General features: G+C 38.2%; 1 protein-coding gene across 4 annotated transcripts in view; it reads left to right on the top strand.

Annotated features, from left to right (window-relative positions):
• Positions 1-22,508, top strand: part of CARMIL1 (capping protein regulator and myosin 1 linker 1) — a 256,037-nt gene that overhangs the window by 170,663 nt on the left and 62,866 nt on the right. For all 4 annotated transcript variants that reach the window (XM_048840027.2, XM_048840028.2, XM_048840029.2 and 1 more), the window contains exons 21-28: positions 775-947; positions 2,170-2,238; positions 5,986-6,079; positions 8,832-8,930; positions 11,312-11,440; positions 11,743-11,874; positions 17,197-17,372; positions 21,428-21,515. In XM_048840027.2, the coding sequence (XP_048695984.2) occupies positions 775-947; positions 2,170-2,238; positions 5,986-6,079; positions 8,832-8,930; positions 11,312-11,440; positions 11,743-11,874; positions 17,197-17,372; positions 21,428-21,515 (960 nt within the window). The remainder of the gene's footprint in view (positions 1-774; positions 948-2,169; positions 2,239-5,985; positions 6,080-8,831; positions 8,931-11,311; positions 11,441-11,742; positions 11,875-17,196; positions 17,373-21,427; positions 21,516-22,508) is intronic.

Raw genomic sequence — 22,508 nt, 5'->3', positions numbered from 1 at the left:
TTCACTCAGCGCACAGTCAACCTGAGGAACTCCTTGCCTGAGGAGGTTGTGAAGGCTACGACGATAACAGGATTTAAGAGAGAACTGGATAAATTCATGGAGGTTAAGTCCCTTAATGGCTGTTAGCCAGAATGGGTAAGGAATGGTGTCCCTAGCCTCTGTTTGTCAGAGTGTGGAGATGGATGGCAGGCGAGAGATCACTTGATCATTACCTGTTAGGTTCACTCCCTCTGGGTCACCTGGCATTGGCCCCTGTTGGTAGACAGGATACTGGGCTGGATGGACCTTTGGTCTGACCCAGTATGGCCGTTTTTATGTTCTAGTCATCTTATGCGTGTCTACAAGGGACCTCTCTTAATTTCAGACTTGTCACCCATGCAGTCTTTTTTAAAGGAATGGATGTACACCCCCAACCTCTCTCCCTTCCTCTCCCCCCCCCTCCACCCCCCCCCCCCCAAAAGCTCTTAATGTTGAGGTTACTGTAGTAAAACAATATAAGCAAGGCACTTCAGGAATAAAGTTGTCAGATTGTTTGACTTGTTCTAATTGTATTTCAAAGATCTCAGATCATTATGTTTGTTTACCATGTTATGTTACAGTAGCTACAGTAAACACTGCAATGAATCTGTTACATAGTGTCCCCCCTGTTCCCCACCCATCCCTCTGAGAGGTTCACTAACTTCTAAGGGAGCCCTAAGAACCCTCTTTTAGTTGATGTACTAGAATGCGTTCTCAGCTCTTGTTTGTTGTTTATATTGTCTATATACTCCACAGCCTTTGCAGTCACTCTCCCTGGCAGATTCCAAGCTGAAGACTGAGCTTACCATAATTATCAATGCATTGGGCAGCAATACTTCTCTTACAAAAGTGGATATTAGTGGGAACGGAATGGGAGACATGGGAGCAAAGATGCTAGCAAAAGCCCTACAGATAAACACCAAGCTCAGGTATAGCTTATTTGCATTAGAAAGGTTGTATGTTTAATAATGTTGTCATCCCTGTTGCCAGCACTCCCTTTCTCCTGTTTTCTCTTATGCAACTGACAGGAAAGTCACCTTGCAGGGTTATCAGTTCCCCAATCACCATCCTTTTTATTTAAAATAAAAATTAAGTAAATTCTCCCTGCAAAAACCTCTACAAATAAAATACATTTATTTGTGAGAATTTTAAACCGCAAAAATCTGGAAATTCTCCTTTAAGGTGGCTGTCTTAAGTTTAAATTAAATCATTTGACCACATCCATCAGTTAGTAGTGGAGGAACCAGTTTAGACAGAATAAGAATGGATACAATCCTTTCGTGATCCCTCAAGCAAAATCTAAATCCTTTTAAAGTTCAGAAGTAGCAGGATTTTAGAACTGCTTCTTCTGTGGCTCCTCTTGGTTTTCCCTGGGGGGCCGTGAGCAGGTTTCAGGGGGTCTGCCAAGCAGGACCAGTGTTAGACTCTCTGGGGCCCGGGGCAGAAAGTCTAAGCCCTGCCATGCAGGGCTGAAGTCTGGGACCCTGAGCCCTGCCACCCAGGGCTGAAGCAGAAGCCTGAGCAACTCAGCTTCATGGGGTGTGCCGTGGGGCCCCGGGCAACTGCCCTGCTTGCTACCCCTTAGTGCTGGCCCTAGCTTTTATATGCAGAGAATCAGTTATTGTAGCGCAGGTGGGCCATGGAGTGTTTATAGCATATTGTGGGGGCGGGGAGGGGCTCAGAAAGAAAAAGGTTGAGAACCCCTGCTGTAATGAAAGCCTACTGCAGTGCATGTCTGTGAAGAGGAACGTTTAAATGTGGTGGAGGTACTGTAACTGAGAAATCTCTTGCCTGTGTAGGTTTAAATTAATAGCGGTCAACGTGTGTTCTCATTTTTAGTGAGGTTGCTGCTTTTGATGTATTACAAATAGAAAATATAATGCAGGATCAATTCTACATTGGAAGCAAGGTAGACAGAATAGCCTAGTAACTCTGTCCTTTATTTCTATTATTCTAAGGTTTTAATGAGTAGCTAAATTTATGTTTCTAAATGATTTTGCCCTTTACTGTGTATTTTTGGACACACACAACTGCATAACCTTACAATACAAAACTGCATTGGAGATTACTGCTCTGTTCAGTTTGTTTAAAAAGGGGAACTGCTTTTATTAATTCAGTCTCTGAGCTTTGTACAATTTTGTTTCCCAACAGAACCGTAATATGGGATAAGAATAATATCACCGCACAGGGCTTCCAGGACATAGCAGTGGCATTGGAAAAGTAAGTTTAAAGGAAGATAACTGATGCAAGAGGAAATCAAGAAATATCTCCTAACAGTGCTGGGCAGGAGACAATGGGATTTAAGGGTGCTCAGCACCTCTCATTTTGGGGCCTGTTGGGACTAAATCTAAAGTAAAGTTTATGAATTCACACTGAGCTCAAAAGGGAGGAAAATGGTTCTTTCATTCTTCTTCCATGCTCCAGTGGTAGGCACTATATAATAATGTTAAAATGTGGAGGAGGTTGTATTAAACTCTTTTTTCTCTCCATTGATCTATGTTCTTAGCAGCCATAGTTTGTGCTTTAAAAGAAATTAGTTGTCTGAATGAAACTCTGTGTCCAATAGTCATCACCATAAAATCAGCATTTTGGTCTGTGTATCCATCAAGTAAAAGCTAATAATGAGGGTTTTGGGAACTGCAGTTGTTCATTATAATCCCTATGAAGGTGTGTAATTTTGGGATCGTTGAGATCACATATGCAGTAGCATCTGTTAGAATGACAGACTGAATTACTTTGATCTATATCCATCTCTGTCACTTTTCTGTATGTGATTATGTTTTTCAGGGGAAAAATGCAGATTTTAAATTAAGCAGCGATTGGAGTTGTTTCATATCATTAGATCCTATAGACAGGGAACAAAGAGTCTTTTGAAGGTGAAGATAATAGACAATTGCTAGTCTCCAGACAGGATGTTTTGCAAAAATGTACAGCTATTTGAGGTAGTATCTTAATCCTCTGTAGAATCATAACTCTTGCAGTTGGAGTTCATCAACCAGATTTCTGTTATTGGTATAGGATGCATTCATTTCCCTCAGTTTCAGTTTGTGCTTCATTTCAAAATGGAATCAGTTGTACTGATGGAGGAAATTCATAGGAATGGTCTATAATTAGAAAGTAATTTTGGAGTGATTCAAGTGATATTAGTGAATAATTAAAAGAACTTGGAAAGGCTATTTATCAGCTTGCAGACCTTTATTCTTTATAGAGCAGCAACATGCATTTACAGGAGAAGTCTGATCAGAAAATATTACATATTTTTCCTGTTAACATGAGGTGCTTTTCCCCTTCAGATATGCTCAGGTAAATAAACAGAAGAGGGATCCTAAAGCCAGAGGAAATGAACTAGACAGGAAAAGTAAATGGGGCAGATAGTGCTTTTTATAGACGTGACATCTCATTTACTTAGCGTGAAAGCTTAGGTCATCTTCTGTCATCCTTAATGTTTTAATACCACAGACAGTATCACAGCCCAACTCATGAATAGCGAAGCTTGAAACTCTGAAGACTGGGATTTCTGTCAGTGTTTGCTGAAAACAATTAGCCTTTAAACAAATTCATCTCAAAGACATATTGGGAACATCTTCCTCCATATGTTTCACAGAAATACATGAGACTTTGCTAGTTTTCTCGGAGAAGATAAATGTCACCCTTAACAGAATGTATTGTAAAAATATTAGATATTTTGAAAAATGTTGCTGAGACTAGATTTTTGTATTCCTACACTGGCAAAGCCAGGCTTCTGTAGTGCCATGAGTCTAATTGCACAAGATATGGAAGGAAAGCAATATAACACATGCATTTTTAAAATGTCGAAATTAGATATATTTTTCCCTTTTATGTGAAGGTCCTGTGACCTAAATGGGATTTCTGCTATGCAGTTCTATAGGATCAGTCAAAAGAAATACAGAAAGGATATCATTGTCTGTTAAGTTTTATATAAAATGTGAGTAATTTCTGTAGAATTTGGTTAAGGCCCTGGTTCAACAAAACACTTAAGAATGTAGTTGTCTATCCCCATGCAACAAGGCCCATACTTATATTCCATTGGCTTTAATAGAACTTAAGCACTGGCTTATGTGCTTTGCTGAATCAGAGCCTAAATTTCTGTAGAATTGTATGGTACTCAGCTTTATAGGACTTTCCATAAGAACTTATAAGAGAAATATCTCAATTTCCAAGCCTAATATTGCAGGAAGAGAAGCAAGTGCTGTGTACCCCCTGGGGAGCTGGGACTCTTCCCTTGCCTGTGGTATCCAGTTCAGATCACAAGACTGGAAGTATAAACTGACCATAAACCTATTCCTGTTAGAGCAGAGTAAACAGTGAATGTTATTGCAGTAACTCTGCAGTATGGGGCAGGAGTCCTGGAGAAAACATAGCATATAACAATATCATGTAGGATTATTGTAATGTGTGATACAAAGGGGCAGAGGTAGGGTTCTATGGACATCCTTCACTTCAGCGTTTCCTGGCCTTTGAGTGCTTCTCTGCAAAACTTAACAATTCTTTTAATATAGGTTTATTGGTAGGGAGTGTAATAATACACTGGATAAGCAAAGCAACACGTGTTTCAAACCTGGAAATGGACTTTATTGGATTAATGAGTTATTAGGGAAAGCTGTTCTTGTTATTAGAGAAAAATGGAGCTTGAAGAAGGAAAATAACAAGCATGAAGGGATGTTTGAGACTTCAAAGGAAGCCAAGAAAAGAGAAGTAGAGTGTGAGGATAAATATTGGTTGGTCTGATGATCAAAGTTTCGTGCAAGCTTTAAATTCTTTTTTTCCCCCTAGAGTTTAATTCAGAGATGAAAATAAATTAACATTCCAGAACAATTTTGTGTGTCGGGAAATAAATGGATTATGGAATTTTTCATAAGATGCTGTTCATCTAAAGTTCTAGCCTCATGATTATACCCATGGAGTCTCCTTGTGTTTCATATCTTTTTCTTGTCCTGGGGGCTCAAGCCTTTGCTTATTGATTGTAGCATATAAGCACTAGTAATTATAGACTGCACTGAACGTGCTATAGTAAATGACAAACCGCTGCTCGAAATCCACATGTTTTTTTAAAAAAAAAGAGCCTTTTTCCCCCCTGCCAGGTACTTTCAACAGCTTCCTTAGCAACTATCCATCTTGAGGTCTGTTATCTCTGATATTTAAAAATAGTCCATCCTAATGGAGGGCCAGTTATTGACTATTCTATAGCACATGGAGACACACAAGCTTTTGTGGTGTGGACAATTCTTTTGAAAGATAAGGCAGTAAAATATAGGAAATAATTATATAAAATAATATTGGGTTGTGGTTGCTGCTGTATACGTTTTGGCAATTGCTATTAAAGAAAAATGCAGCAATTAGTTGCAGCTCAAGTAGCTGCATATATAGTAATATGTTAAATAGTGAATTTCACACCCGCTTGTGGAATTCTCTCTTTCTTTCTGATTATTTCCATTCAATAGGAGCTGATAATTCCTGGTCTTTCTTGTAAGTAGAAAAAAAGGTAACCCAACTCCCGGGGGGAAAGTTTTCAAAAACATAAACGGCAGCCTAGTCATCCAACTCCCATTGAAAGTCCATATCTTTACCTAGTGTATAAATATCTTTCTCTCTCTAATTAGATATAGGAGGAAAATTTTCAAAGGCACAAAAGGAAGTTAAGTGCCCAGCTCCCATGGACTTTCAGAGGCAGAACCTTTGTATCTTTGAAAATCTCCCCCTATATCTAACTAGAAAGAAGAGTAAGGTTCCATTCCTGCAAATATGCATGTGCTTGACTTTAGTGTGGCTACTCATGGAAGTAAAGTTACAGACATGTGCAAGTGTTTACAAAATCAGGGACAGAATTATTGGCAAAAAAAACTAGGAGCTGACTTTATTTGCTACTTTATGCCTTATAATTATATGTAGTAATTAGATTATTGTCTCTCATTACAGTAAAGGTTTGGTTTTTTTATTTTGTTTTAGGAATTATACTTTAAGGTTCATGCCAATACCTATGAATGATGCTTCTCAAGCACTTAAAACAAACCCTGAAAAAACAGAGGAGGCGCTGCAAAAGGTATTACATATACAATTCACTCTCAGAAAAAATGAGTAATAACTTCATGTGGTTGTAAATTGGCTGAGTAAGAATTCTTTGCTAGATTCATTGAGTATTTCATTTACATGGACATGCATGAACATGTGGACAGGTTATGGTAATCAAGAATCATAACTGCATGGAAGGCTCTGTGTTCAAAATGATTCATTTGAGCTGAGCCATAGAATGCAATGGCTTAATAACAACGAACCACAAAATAAGGAAATACTGATTAAACTGTGTGTGTGCGCACATGCGCGCATGTATATGGTTAGAAATTGGCACGTGTGTGTATTTCTGTGTATTTAGATGGTTTTGTGCATTTTATTGCTGTTGAAGCGCAGAGAGTACTCAGCACAGTACAAGACACAAAAGACTGAGAGAGGCTGTTGTGGAATGTAGACTCGTTTTTAATTTGATGGGTAGATATCAGCATATTTACTTGATGTGTTCACGTTACGTAAACACCACACACACACCATCAAAAATTAATTTAACTGAAGTGATCTCTTGGATAAGGACTGTGTTGGCAAAAATTTGTCTGTAGCTGTCTAAATCTCATGGATTATAGAACTCCCAACTTTTAATACAGTCAGTCATGCAGGCTCTACAGGAGTCATCTTGTCTATCAGGAAAAAAAAACATGGTCTGCAACTTTTTAATGAGTTGGGTTTTTTTAAAATAAGGCTGGGGGCATAAAAACTCACAAAGCTGTGATTAAGTAATGTAAGTATGTGATCCTTACGAGCCAAAAACCTTTCTGTTAAGTGATCTTCAAATCGAAAAATACTGCTTTTTTTTCCTTGATGATGTACATGGATGGTCTGAATTCTGCTTCTTTTTTAACACCTGAAGCATATGGGCTTATATCCCTTACGTTAGACAGATTATAATATTTTCATAACAGTGGATATTCCTTTTATCAAGAAAAAGGGAGATCTTTTCAAAATCTAATGAAGCTCTTGGCCTTAATGTTATCTTGTGGCAATGAGTTCTATGGCTTACTTATGCACTATATATGAAGTATTTTCTTTTCTCAGTTTAACATTTATTCACAGGATATACAAGACCTCAGTTTGTTTGGCTTCTTTTGTTATTAAACAACTTTTCAGGCATTTTTTTTATACATCATGAAGAAACAAAAACAACAACAACAAAAAAGTACAGTCATCTTTAAAGTAGATCTGGGTGAAATTTTTCAGGCCAATAGTTTATTTGTTGAAAAATGCTGTTTTAGTGGATCCAAAATTATTTGCAAATTTGACATGAATTCACGGAATAGTTTTGGCCCAAATATTTTTTGTGGGGACTTAGATGCCACCCACAAAGCAAAGGTGGTGGTGGCCAATTTATAAGTTTTAGCCCAGTGGTTAGAGCTCTCACCTGAGATACGGGAGATCCAGGTTCAGATGCCCCTTCTGCCTGATGTGGAGCAGGGATTTGAACTTGAGTCTCCCCCATTGCAGGAGAGTGCCCAAGTCACTGGGTGGGTCTCTCTCAATCTCCTGTTGAAGCTCTTTCACTTTGTATAAATAATTAGTTTTTGAAGCAGGGACTTGAACATGGGTTTCCCACCACCAGGCTAGAGTCATTTTGCTCTTTTTTCCTTGGCCCAATGCCTATTCATGGTTATTCATAGTGGAATTTGGTTTCACCAAATCTGAACTTTTTCTTTTTCTTTTTCCTTTCAGAACTGACAGTGAATTGAAAAATTAGTTATTGACCCATCTTTACTTTAAAGTGCACATTATCCTTTAAGTTGTTGTTTGAGCTTTTCACAATAGCTTGAGTAGTTGTAAAAGAAATGTGTACAGTATCTTGTATGCATCTAATTTCTAGTATAGATCATCATGGTGTTAAAGACAATATTTTAATGAGAGAGAAAAATGGTAGCTCATCCCCTTTAGACAACTTTCGAACATTAAATGTGTAAAAATGAATAATTGGCCATATCAAGAACACTTCATCGGCAAAATGGGTAAAGAGCCCTCCAAATTTATTCAAAACACCAAGCCAAATTTTACAACTTATAGATGTTCTAAAGCAAACACCTAAAATGGGACATTTTAGTGGGCCAACAGTTAAAGTCCAAATAGATATTTTAACAATTTGTAGCTTTGTTTTTTAAACAAAAAAATGCTCATGCACCAGGATGCTTGTTAGAAATTTTGTAACTTGAAATCAATGACTTTTATACAATACTGTAAAGCCGGGGTTTATCCTGGCACAGCTGACAGCCCTAGCTATGATAGCATAGAAGTGCTATTATAAAAATATGTAAGCAGTATTTGTTTTTTAAATTTTCTGCAAGTGTATTTGTTTTCACTTTTCCCAGTGGTGTTTCTTAGGTTTACCTGTCTGATGTGAAGATATGTTCTCACTTTGTTTCCTAGTTGCAGAGGACTACATAGAATATTTAAATATCACATGAAAAATGTTAGGTATATGTTGAGGTGGATCAAGGGTGTTAATTGTTTTATTTTTTGTTTATTTGCTCCTAATAGCTCTTAACTTTATAACTCTTCAAGGCCCCCAAATCAGCAACATACTTAAGCACATGCCTAACTTTAAATTAGTGAAAAATCCCATTTGAAGTCAGTGGGACTACTCACATGCTTAACTAACTTTCTGAATCAGCACCTAGATAGTAAAAGTTTACTTGAAAGAGAAATATTGAAAGTGAAAGATGGGGAGAGTAAAAGCAGTATCCTAATCTGACTTTTACTTTTAGATAGAAAACTACTTGCTTCGTAATCATGAGACCAGAAAATACCTACAGGAGCAGGCATACAGGCTGCAGCAGGGCATCGTCACCAGCACCACACAACAGGTGAGAGCCTTGTGCTTTGCTGATAGCTCTTCCTGTATTAAATGACTGCCTCCGGGCCAAATTGTTCTGTTTACACCGGCTGAAAGAAACATTTGGCTTTGACAGCCTGGTTGGTTTTCAAAAAAAGTTGTCACTGCCAAATTCTGCACTATGGAAGCTGCAGAAAGACCAAGTTTTTGCAGAAGCACCTATGTGCTACATGGACAGGTGCTGTGCAAAAGCCTAAATTGAGCGAGAAAGAGCGTGTGTATCATGTTCTCTGCTGTGCCTCCAGGAGGTGCAGTACAGAAGATTCAGCCCTGAGGCAGTGAGGAAAAGGGTGACTTTAAGCTCCCTTTGTGCTCTCCAGCTTCTGGGCTGCTGCATGGGCTAAAAAGGCCCAGGTGTAACTTAGGAAGTTATGAGTGGTGCTCTAGTGCAACCGAAGCCAGGGTGGTTTTGATGGCAAGTGCTATAACTCTGGCACCTCCCACCGTGGCATACCTCCTACACCAGAGCTTGCAGGAGGGCCAGCAAACGGGGTGTAGGGTGATCCTTGGCAGCCCAATACAGTGCCTGCCCCCGAGCAAGTCTTTCCTGGCTTCTTACAGGTTGTTTACATCTCCGATACACCACCAGGGCAAGGTGGCAGAAGATGGATATGACAAAATGGCTTTTACTTTGAAACTCTCTTAGCCGCTTGGTATTCCAGTGAAACTCCAAAGCAACTGGAGGAGCAGAGCAGCCTTATTCTAATCCTTAGTGTAACCAGTAAAACGATTGCCTCTCCTTATTTTCTCTGTACAATCTTTTTCTGACTTGTGATTCAGAAGTTTTTTCTTCTCGCTCCATTATATGACAAATCAAATGTGACAACATTGTATTATTAGAGCCTGAAACAATTTTCCACCCTCTTGACAGAGAAAATGATGCACAAGGATGTACTGGCATTAAAAACTGCAAAGGCAATGCCTTTTTATTTTATTTTAGTTGTCCTTCATCTAGTCCATTAGCATCGTTTTCATGTAAATAATTTCCTGTGACATTGTTTAGATCTTTTTACAACTTAACCGTTTCCCTTTTTTCCCCAGAATAAAAGCGCACACACTCTCTTCAATATATATAAACATGTGTAACTACGGAACCTCAAGGGAGTTCATCTTCACTATTTTTATGCTGTATATAAATTACTCCTATATGGTATGTGATCAGGAGTGAATAATCTAGTTCATCCTGTGTCACTGCATGGTTATTCCCCCAGTATATTCTCTGTGGATTTGTCCAGTCCAGTTTTTTTAATTATCCCAGCAATGGAATTTCCCCCCAGTCTAATAGTTATTTAGTTGTTTGTAAAGCCCTTTGAAGAGGAGAAGCACTATAGAGCAGCAAAGAAAGAAGGTGCTGTGGACGCACTGCTGTACTAGTTGCAGTTTGAAAAATGTTGAATCTACAAATATTACATGATCAGGCATGTACTTGGTTGGGGTTTCAACTTGTTAGGTGGATACCAATTTTAATGAATTCACTTAAACTCTCTGTATTGTCCATGTCCTTTTATAAGTGCTTCCTGGCCATACCCCCGATTCCTTTAGTCACAAGTGACTGTTAAACAGAACATGTGGCTCATGCCTGCCAGGCATATTGGTCTGTCTTGCCCATCTCATAAAGGCACACCTACACTACCTTCCCACTCTGTGCTTGGAATATTTTGTATTGAAAACAAGTATTGAGCATGTGATTCAAATACATAAAGCTTGATATAGTGCTTTGTGAAAGATCTGGGGCAGCTTTCTGCTTTGGTAGCCACAGATCCCAAATGAGTATTCTTTGTGACTGAAAATATCTACTGTGCGAAAGAAATTCCCAATGCTTACACAGTAATGTTTTGTTCAGACAATAGAAATCATTGCTAGTGTTTGAACTGGTCATGGGGGAGCTTAGTGTTACTGTGTCCAAGTTCTTGGAACAATTCAGTAACCTTCACACCGAGTTTTATGGTTGGTCAGTGTTTTTGTGCCATGCCAAAAAACAAAACAACCCCACCCCAACCCTGAAAAGATAACTTACAGCTGTGGGGAAAAACAAAATTAATAATAATTAATAATAAATAAATAATGTGGTGGTGGTTTGTTTGGACCTTTTTTACTATAGTAAGAAATATATGTAAATTTTTTAAACCAGGAACGTATGTACACACACAGACTCTGATCATGCAGTCCTAGTACTTTTGCATCCCAACAGCAATTCCCACCAGGTTCATTTTGATTTGGAATCTGGGCTGAATCCCACAAAGACTGATATTTAACTTTTTGTTTGTTCAGCATCACTTCTTTGCAATTTAACCCCTTATCTACTTTTACATCTGCTATTTCCTCTTCGTTTTTTTCTTTTGTTCTGAGTAGATGATTGACAGAATATGTGTTAAAGTGCAAGATCATCTCAACTCCTTAAGAAATTGTGGTGTGGATGCTGTACAGGAAGACCTGAAATCCGCAGAAAGGCTTATGCGGGATGCTAAGAACTCCAAAACAGTAAGCCCTGCTGAGCATTTAATATTTGGTTGTGCTGAGGAGGCTAGTATAAAAAGCTTTGTAAAAGAACTATAACCCTGATTCAGCAAAGCACTTAATTACATACAAAGTCCCTCTCTTTTTCCAGGGCTTATAATAATGTATCACATGAGAGTATTTTTCAGAGTATATGAACTGGTTATTATTTAAAAATGAACTTTCAATAAATATTTAAATGAATATAGTCATTTCCATCAGTTTGTTCAGGATTGAAGGTAGTTGGCTGAAAGCTAACTTTTAAAGTTGTTATATCTATCTTACAGCTATTACCAAATCTGTACCATCTTGGTGGAGCTTCTTGGGCAGGAGTGAATGACTCATTATCCAATCCGATACAGGAGACACTGGAATCCATGGCTGGGGAAGTCACGAGGGTTGTGGATGAACAACTTAAGGTCTGCATGTAGGGTTTTTTCTAATATACCTTGCATATACAAATGATAACTAAACAGAGGGGTGCAATTGCATCACGATTTTCCATTGCTATTGTGAACAAAAGAGTATATCTCATGCACGTTATGAGAACTAGAAAACCCATCAAACTTCAGTTATATTCTTGATGTTGGTTTTGGCATATTATGTGCTTATTGCCTGGGTGGCTAATCACTAAGACATTTTTCTTAGTAAGAAGTACAAAATTCACTTAAATGTTTGGCACAGAAAGAAAAGGAGGAGGGTACACCACCTTGTATCAAGCCAGGTATTGGCACTTCCACCCTGTCTTGTGGTTTTGCCAGAGGAGGGCAACTTTTAGATTGCAGCTGAGACTGTAGGAGAGTTATACTGAATGAGGGAATCTCCCAGGCACCCTAGAAAGCCCCTAGAAACTTTCTAGGATGTACTTGCCAGTCTGGGTGCCCCAATGGAGTGGAAGTTGTGAGCACCATGTGCTGAGAAGACTCTGCTGCTAGGGAAGATCTATCAGCAGAAACTTGGTCTGTAAATCCGTCCCACCAATTTCACTTCTTTTTGCTTGCATGTCTTTACCACAAGGCTTCCTTCTAGGAGCTCCCAGTCAGTTGCTGTCCATCTTTTCAAGGGGGATCCTTTTAAATGTTTCTTACCAAACCTGCAATTCTTCAAGTAGGAATTAATCCCCAATGATCCGCAATCACTCAGCTTCCCACCTGCTTAATCATTTGAAACTATATACTAGGTCCTGTGCTATAGTTAAAGGAGCTGAGGAAGAGAAGTGCATCCCACATAGTTCATATGTTTAAAAAAAGAGATCTACATTAGATCCAGCAAAGGGACAAGGTGGAAGATTTTTTCAATTCTGTGAAGGAGCATTTGAAAAGTATAAGAATGTTGTTAGGGGTGGGGAGGGATTAACCCGTTCATACCATTGTCCTATTCACCAGTAAGCAGCCAGGCTATGTTTGGCTATATTTAAATTTATCAAAGAATCTGAAAATGCAGATTAGACTTCTGAGACAAAAATAAATGCTTTAGTCAGTGGCAATGTAATGAAGAACAGTAATAATAGCACATTAACTTTTTTAATTTAGGAAAAGTAATTAGTAATGAGGAGGAAAATGTTGCGGATTATAGACTATTTTGTTCCCCTCTCCCCTTTATGCGTAATAAGGTGAGGAGTCTATGTATCAGTTTTTATTTTAAATCTCTTTTTGCATAAGAGCTTGTAGAGGTGAAGCGAATCTCTCCACAGGGTTCTTGACCGTAGAGTTTCCAGGCTTAGTCATTGAAATATGCATAATCAGTTCTGTTCTCTGTGCAGGACTGATACATTTAAGTAAGTCCTGTGCCTTTTAAATAGCCTTGTCAAAGAAAAGCTACATTTAGAATTTCATTTACAGAAGCATTGCTTGGTTGTATTGTGGTTTAAGACTGAGGCATTTATGCTTACACATCTTTAAAGCAAATGGCAGTTTTTAAGGTCAAGTTTAGTATCCTTTTACAATTACTTCTATTATCTGTATAGCACCAAGGGTCTGCTAGGTGCCTTATAGATAGCGACGAAGTGAAGTTCCTCTATATATACTTAGGTGTCATTCTTCCAGGTCAAGCTGAAGACTATTTTTTTTCTTTAATTTGAGAAGGGGATTAATCTTTTTTTTTTTGTTCTCTTGGATTGTTTCTGCTGGTTCAAGAACTCTCCTGGTGTTCACCATTTGTTTGTGAACCTAAATAGGAGGCTTATGTAAATTGGCCTTATTGGCATATTGTCCTCAGGACAGAAACTGTGCCAGAAATATTTTGGAGCTCTGGTTTTGACTTCAGTTCCCATAGCAATAAGAGCACACCTTTTCGGGAAGTAGCCAGTGGAAGCTGGAAAAGGTCACCAAAGAACCTTTGAACAAATGGGAAATGAGATTTTTCCCTGAAATGGAAGATAGGGGAGGTGAAGGAAGGAGTGGAAGAAGAATAAGCAGCTTGAAGTTAGTGAGTCAGCAAGGGAAATCACAGCTGAGTTAGAAATCACAGCTGAGTTCCTAGAAAATACTTTGCAAGTTCCTGCAGAGTATCATTGCCAGGCAAAGTCACCTGCTGATGCAAGGAACCCAACGGTTCTTTTTTCAGCCAATGAAGACCTCAGGCAAGACATAAGATCCTGAAGCAAGAGAAGAGACTCTTATATGGCCCAGGGGACTGCTTCATCCAATCCTCCTCAGAAACACCTGTCTCATAGATTTTAAGACCAGAAGAGACCTTATCTTAATTTTAGTAAGGCTTTTGACGCAATCCTGCATGACATTCTCATAAGCAAACTAAGGAAGTGGGGTCTAGATGAAATTATTATAAGGTAGGTGTACAACGAAAGGAGTAGTTATCAATGGTTCGCTGTCAGACTGGGAGAGCATATCTAGTAGGGTACCGCAAGAGTCAATCCTGGCTCTGGTACAATTCAGTTGTTTTCATTAATGATTTGTATAATGGCGTAGAGTATATGCTTTTAAAATTTTCAGATGACATCAAGCTGGGATGGGTTGCAAGCACTTTCGAGGACCAGATTACAATTCAAAGTGACTGTGGCAGACTAGAGAATTGGTCTGAATTAAACAAGATGAAATTCAATATAGACAAGTGCAAAGTACTTCACTTAGAAAGGAAAAATCAAATCAACTACAAAATGGGGAATAACTGGCTAGGTGGTAGTACTGCTGAAAAAGGATCTGGGAGTTAAAGTGGATCACAAATTGAGTATGAGTCAACAATGTGATGCAGCTGCAAAAAGGCTAATATGATTCTGAGGTGTATTAACAGGATTGTTGTATGTAAGCCATGGGAGGGAATTGTTCCACTCTCCTAGGCACTCGTGAGGCTCAGCTGGAGTACTGTGTCCAGTTCTGGGCACCACACTTTAGGAAAGATGTAGAAAAATTGAAGGAGTCTAGAGGGATATGATGGTATTGCCAGGCCCAAACATTCGCAAGTCTTGAGTCAGGCCTCAAAAATCATGGGATTGGCTTACAAATCATGATATGGGTAGGTAGATAGATGCGCACACACACACTTATGTATATAAAATTTTAGTTTATTTCTGTCTCCTGGCTTTGGAGATTTTAGTGTTCACATTTTCTAGCTTTTCTCTGCAACCATGAGGGCTAGAAGCTTTCTTTTTTTTATTTTTATTTTTTTTAATGAAAGTTGAGATTCTCATGTGTAATCACTTGATTCCAGGAGCTGGGCCTTAAGAAAAACAGCTAATTTATTGAGACGTGATAAAATTGCAAGCACTAGCGACAGTGGGGATCAGTCCACACACGTCTGGCTTTGCTCTCAGGCCACATGGAAGGAAGACTCTTCTAAACACCAACAGGGAAGCACAAAAGCCCTTATTTGTTTTTTTAAAAAAAAAAGATTTAAAAATTTGGGCATAGGTTTTAAAAAGTGCTTTCTCTGAAAATATTTTTTTTTAAAAGGTCAAGCTTTAATTTATATGTCAACTGGAATATTTATATGTATTGTAATTGAAATCAATATATTTGAAAATGTGGAAAAACATCAAAAATATTTAATAAATTTCATTTGGCATTCTATTGTTTAACAGTGTGATTCAAAATTATTAATCACAATTTTTTAATTGCAGTTAATTTTTTTGAGCTAATCACGTGATTTAACTGTGATTAATTGACAGGCCTAGTGTGTGTGTGTGCGCGCGTATGTATATATATTATAAATTAATGGTGATTAATCACACTGTTAAACAATAGAATTCCAATTTAAATTTATTAAATATTTTTGGGTATTTTTCCATATTTTCAAATATATTGATTTCCGTTACAACACAGAATACAAAGTGTACAGTACTCACTTTATATTATTATTTTTGATTACAAATATTTGCACTGTAAAAATGATAAACAAATAGTATTTTTCAGTTCACCTCATACAAGTACTGAAGTGCAATCTCTTTATCGTGAAAGTGCAACTTACAGATGTAGAATTTTATTTTTTACATAACTGCACTCCAAAACAATGTAAAACTTTAGCGCCTGCAAGCCCACTCAGTCCTACTTATTATTCAGCCAATCACTAAGACAAACAAGTTTCTTGACATTTACGGGACACAATGCTGCCTGCTTCTTATGTAAATGTCACCTGAAAGTGAGAACATACAATTCACCATCAAGGAGTTCAGTCACAAATTTAATTAACATTTTTTTTTAACAGGCGTAATCAGCATGTTCTCTGGAAGGGTGGTTGAAGCATGAAGGGGCATGTGAATCTTTAGCATGGCACATAAATATCTGGCAATGCCGGCTACAACAGTGCCATGCAAACACCTTTTCTCACTTTCAGGTGACATTGTGAACAAGTAGTGGGCAGCATTATATCCTGCAAATGTAAGCAAACTTGTTTGTCTGAGCGATTGGCTGAACAAGAAGTAGGGCTGAGTGGACTTGTAGACTCTAAAGGTTTACATTGTTTTATTTTTGAGTGTAGTTATATTTTGTACATAATTCTGCATTTGTAAGTTCAATTTTCATGATCAATATATTGCACTACAGTACTTGTATTCGGTGAATTGAAAAATACTATTTTTTTTGTGTTTTACAGTGCAAATATTTGTAATCAAAAATAATATAAAGTGAGCACTGTACACTTTGTATTCTTTGTGGTAATTGAAATCAATATATTTTAAAATGTAGGAAACATCCAAAAATATTTAAATAAATTTAAATTAATTTTTTTAATCGTGTGATGAATTTTTTAATCGCTTGACAGCCCTAGTGTGTGTGTGTGTATATATTGGATATTCTTGCCGGTAGATTCCTGCTCGCCTCTCAGGCAATGTACCTCTGCCTATTTCTGAAATAGGAAATAGTTCACAGTTGTCGCCATCCCCATCTGAGGAGACTCTGGACACCTTTTAAACAAGGAGGGTAGGACTGTGAAAGAAAACTGTGATTCAGAGCACAGATTAGCTGACCGTTGGAGGGTTTATTAGACTTCTTCAACAGAGTTTTCTTCTTTTGCTTCTTAAAAATGCAGAGGTAGTGCTGAGTGTGCAATGGGAACAGATGCATTGTTCTGGTAATTAACCAAATATAGTTTTCCCTAGTTATAACTTTTATATTTACAAAAAAAATATGTGTTTGGTTATCAAATCAGGCAAGTTGTTCCTCTCAGTTTTGTTCTGTAAATGCTTTTAAGATGTGTAAGCATACACAGTGCTGTGATCTCTCCTTCAACTAAAGCAATGCTGTGGAATTTCTGAGGGAGTGTTTGTTTTCTCTCACTTTGTGCTGCAGGCGCTGCTTGAGTCTATGGTGGACGCAGCTGAGAATCTTTGCCCGAATGTGATGAAGAAGACCCACATTCGGCAAGACCTGATTGAGGCCAGCACCGAGAAGATTTCCATTCCACGTACCTTTGTTAAAAATGTGCTCTTGGAGCAGTCTGGAATTGATATCCTCAATAAAATTAGGTATGTTAAAAGCACTATGAAACCTGTCCATAAATACTCTGAAGATGGTTAAAGGCCATGTGTTGAGTTGTCTTTCTGTGTTGCTTGTGTATATGTATATCAGTATGTTTCCTGAACATTCCCACGTAAGAATTCATATAGAAACTGGTATGTCACCATACAGGCCAATTGGCGTGGTCCAGGAAATGCAAATATTTAGGTTTCTACAACAAAGTTAATTGGATCATGTAGCACATATCTAGTATTTGGTATGCCTATTTTCCTTCTTATTTCTGTGGCTTTAAATGACACAATCAACGTAAAAATTATATGTCTGAAATATGTTATCTACTGTTGTTACTGCTAACACCTAAAATTACTATAACTGAAGGAAATTAGAAGATAACAAATACTATTGGCCACTTTACCACTTTATTTTGTGCATTTGATGGCATATTGTGTGTTGCTGGTTTTGCTGTTCTCCCTATTTAATTGGAAGACACTGTAACCCTTTTATGTGGGGGGGAGTTTTGCACAGCAACAAGGATCAGACAAACACATTTAAACATTTGAAAATAGGATATTCAAGCCACTAAAATTGGAAGGGGAATGCAGAGGCAGGTATAGCACTTTAAACTACTTGTAATTAATTATTTCTGAAAGATGAGATTCCAAGCTAGTTTTATTATATTTTTCTTTCTTTATTAAATTTACACCAGAGCATATACAAGATGTACTATATGGTCAAGTTCAGGAGGTAGGAAACTTAAAACTTTATGGTTGCTATCATTTCGATGGAGATAATTTTCTGCTAGGCAGGATTAATAGCAAAAGCATGTCATTTTGCATTGTGATGGTTGTATCTTTGCAATGGGAAAAGAGAGATTTATTTGTAAAGCATTAAAACTTAGGTATGTGAGCTTTTCAGAACACAGTAAAATTTCAATACCCATGGCTAAACAAGTGTATTTAGATTTTGTTTTTAAATGGGAAGCGTGCGCTTTTTTCCCCATTACTCTTGTCAAGTTCAAGAGTAGATGAATGAAACTTCTCTCTCTTTTGATCCTCCCTCCCTTCTCACATTTAAAAAACAAAACAAAATGACCTTTGCTTTGAGACCAATCGTGGAAATTTTCAGCCCCACAAGGAAATGTCATAAAAGGTTATAAGCAGCTGAAAACATAGATATTGCAGACTTAGCTACACCTTCTGATACTAATGAAGGCCATAAAAGGACTTTTTGAGAGTCACAAGTTGTAAATAGCTGTGGGGGTTTTCAAGCATATCAGCCATATGTTCTTCTACGTTATATTATTAACACTATGCACCAATATAATACAAGGCAGTCCCATCTAATGGGTCGGAAGGCATACAGACCAATTCTCCTCTCATTGTTTTCTTACCAGAAACTCTTATAATGGGATTGGATTCTCAAAAGGAGTTTATGGGAGCTCAGAACTGAACTTCATTGCATTATAATAGGAATTGGGTGCTGCATTCCCAGAGGCTCCTTTGAAAATACCGGGCACGTTTAGGTTCCATTATTATGTCACTGCTATCTGTTGCTATTATTGCTTGTACATATTGCACACAAAGAGAAAGGGAACATAGCTTTGTGTGTTAACTTAAACTGTTTTGTGGGTTGATACCGATTTATGCAATTAGGAAAAGATCACAAAGCCAAGAACCAAACCATCTACTAAAGCAAGCAAATTCTTTGTTGGGACACTTGTCTTTGTCTTTGTTTATGCTAAGGCCTAGCTTGCACTTAAAAAGTTTTACTCATATAACTATGTCAGTTGGGGAGAAGGGGTGATTTTTAAAAAAAGTTTTTAAGTTGACATCATTATGCCAGTAAAAACCCTGGTGTAGATGCAGCTATACTGTTGTAAGGCACTTTATACTGGTTTAACTTATTTTGTTTTGCCGAACCAGAATAAGCCATATTAGAATAAGCATTTTTATGAGAGTTAAACTGCATCCTCACGACGGAGTGGGATGTGTGTTAATGCTTTAACTATGCTGACACAGTTAAAACGATACAGGTTTTAAATGTAAACAAGACAGGACAAAAGCAACCAGAAAACATTTTTTAATCTATTTATTCATTTAGGAAGTTTGACAGGTTTACAAATCGTTGCCATGTTACCATATCAGAAACCAAGTTGTAATCATTACAACCGTGAGCTTTTGTTACAGAAATATTATACAGTAAATATAGTAATCTCTCTATTTAATAGGGTATTACTATATTGTAAAAATGAGCCTTGGGCATGCCAGAAAACAAATTCAGTCACAATAGAAAGTTTGTATTTATTCATCCCTGTGAGATTTCTTCTTGCAAATAGGGAAGAAAATAAAGGGGGTTAGAGATAAATAAATCCTTGCTGCAACCAATTTTAAATTCTGCATTTTGTGAGAAGTTTAACCTAGGGAAATTCTGACTCAAGGCATCAAAGGGTTAACCATTTAATGTCTTCAAAAGGGCCACTGTACATCTTTTGCCTACAGCATGTTGGTTGGTTACCTAGAGTTTGTTTCAAGATTTGGGCTCCATGAATTAGTATAATTCTGGAGACTTCTGCACTCTGGGAATACTTACTACTACTAACATCAGAACAAATAGTGAAACATTTCTCTGTGTGTGTGTAGACGGAACAGTCACCATCTAAAGATGTGTGATGACAGTCAAAGCTGGAAAAAAAAGTTTCATTTCCATGAAAAGAGAGTGGTAAACCGCAACACCAAGTACAAATCTAATGTAATGTTGGTTTCTGTGGGCTTGTCTTCACTGCAGTGTTAGCCTGAGGTATAGCAAGCACACAACCCAACTCCCATCCACAAACACGCATTTCTAAGTCAAATAAGTGGTGTTTTAAATCCTTGTTAGCTGGCCCATGCTGGGAGGAGTGGGTGGTTTTGAAGCTGAGGTGATGCTGACACACAAGCTAGTAATGGATTGGGGATGCCACTGCAAGCTGCAGCTCAAGTGAGCTCCACTGCTAATCCAATCAGTGTGCTAATCAAGTCACTCTGCGGGTATATCTACACTGCAGCTGCGAGTGAGTCTCCCAACGCAGGCGAACAGACTCACACTAGAGGGGCTTGAGCTAGCATGCTAAAACTAGCCGTGTGGACTACTACTGGCTCCTACGGAGACTCAGTCTGGCAACCTGAGCTCAGACCCAGAGTGTCGGGTGGGCGTGAGAGTCTGAGCTGCAATCAGAGCCACAGTGTCCACACTACTATATTTAGTGCTAGCTCAAGTCTGTCTGCCTGGGCAGGGAGGCTCATTCCCAGCTGCAGGATTAACAAACCATGTGTGACTTGAGTGTGTTTTTGCAGTGTGGCTGCTCTAACCAGAGCTAAGTGTGCCCGAGTGGAGTAACTAGAGTATAGTAACTCATACTCGTTGCAGTGAAGGGGCAAGCCCAGTGTATACAGCGCTGACGTGTTAAATCTATCAGTGAGTCTGTGTTCCACACATGCTTGTTGAATGCTAAATACATGGGACTGGCTGAAACAAAATTTGTAAGGCAGGAACTAGTTATTTAAAGCAAAAGCACAAACAGTTTGCATCCCAGGAATGGTGATGGCAGGTTGCAGAAACAATACAATTGCCATTTAGCTGACAGAAGGGTACAAAAAGGAGACAGGGCAATGTGTATAGAGACTAATTGTTAGGTAAAACAAGCCTTAAACAGGTAAGACTGTCTGAATTCACTCCAGACCAGATTTGTCTTCTCTAACATCAACGCATGTATTATTCGTAAGCAAATCTGACCATATAGTTCTTATTAAATTGTCCCTTAGCCAGATGTTTTTGTTTCTGCCATTAGAAAAATGTTAGAAGCAGGTTGAAAATGGTCCAGGAGTTCTTGTGTGTATTGCAGGATCTGAGAGTTATTTTTGAAGGGTTCAGTCCTTCTACTTGCACCTTCTTGTGTTTCATTCTCAAAGACAGTGGCAGACTCACAGATAATCTTCACACCCATAGAGCTAGTGCTGTAAGGGATGGCAAAGTTCTCTTGTGTGAATTGAAAGTTACTCTGTTCTCATTTTCAATGTTCACGCAGCGAAGTGAAGCTGACTGTGGCGTCTTTCCTATCTGACCGAATTGTGGATGAAATCCTGGATGCACTTTCACATTGCCATCATAAACTGGTGAGTGTTTGCACCAGTCCAAGTAGTTCAGGGTGTCTTACCCCCACCACAGCATTCATGACTTGTTCACTTTCTTCTTCTCACAACTGCATTTCTAAATCTGCCTAATTTTCATCAGCAGCGTCATTTGAAACATGGTCATAAGGTGAGTAGTCCTAGTTTAAGGCGAAAACAGCCACAGAAGAAGCTGCATTATTTAGCTGCCTTACTATCTCTTGTATGAATTATCACATCTGAAACCAAAAATGGCCATTGCAAGAACATATATTCACTAGTTAAGGAGACAACTACTGGCTGTCGCGGTGAGACATTAGGCATTGCGATTGAAATAAAGTCAGATTTCGTTCTGTAGGAGACTGTGGAGCAAGCTGTAGAGACCTTACTTCCCAAACCAGTGCATATTCTGAGGCTACTTCAGAAATGTGAGGTCTTAGACTGGAAGATGTATCTATGTAGAAGATAAAATGTTCAGCTATTTACTGGAAGACGTTCTGCTGTCAACCACTTAACTGTCGATGTACCTGCTTCCTGAAGATTAGAGAAGAAATAGTGCTGTATGTCTACAGATCAGTTTATGGGCTCCTGTACGTTAAATGTTATTTTTAGTGGAGAGGGAAGTAAATTATTGGACTCAGACCCAAGTTTGATGAGGGTGGGAGTAGCTAATGCTGGATTGCACAGAGCTATATAAAAAGACTGGCAGCAATAGCAAAAAAAAAAAAAAACAAATTTCCAAAATTTTCCCAAAGTTCCACTGAGAGTCAACGCTCCAAGCGTAGGAGCAGTATTGGCAGTATTGTCAATATAAGACAGATTTGTTTTACTATTATTGGTGCTCCTGCTGTTATGAAATGCTTCCTTTGTAGATCAAAGTATAAAGCTATTGCATGCACAGACATTTGGAGAAAAACAGTAGTTCCACCTAGGAACTATCCAGTTAGATCTGTGTCTACCTTGTTTTCTATAGTACTGGCATGTTAAGGACCCTGGAGA

Source organism: Caretta caretta, chromosome 2, assembly GCF_965140235.1.
Source record: "Caretta caretta isolate rCarCar2 chromosome 2, rCarCar1.hap1, whole genome shotgun sequence".
In the NCBI taxonomy this organism is placed as follows: Eukaryota; Metazoa; Chordata; order Testudines; family Cheloniidae; genus Caretta; species Caretta caretta.
This window is presented reverse-complemented; position numbering and strand designations above follow the sequence as displayed.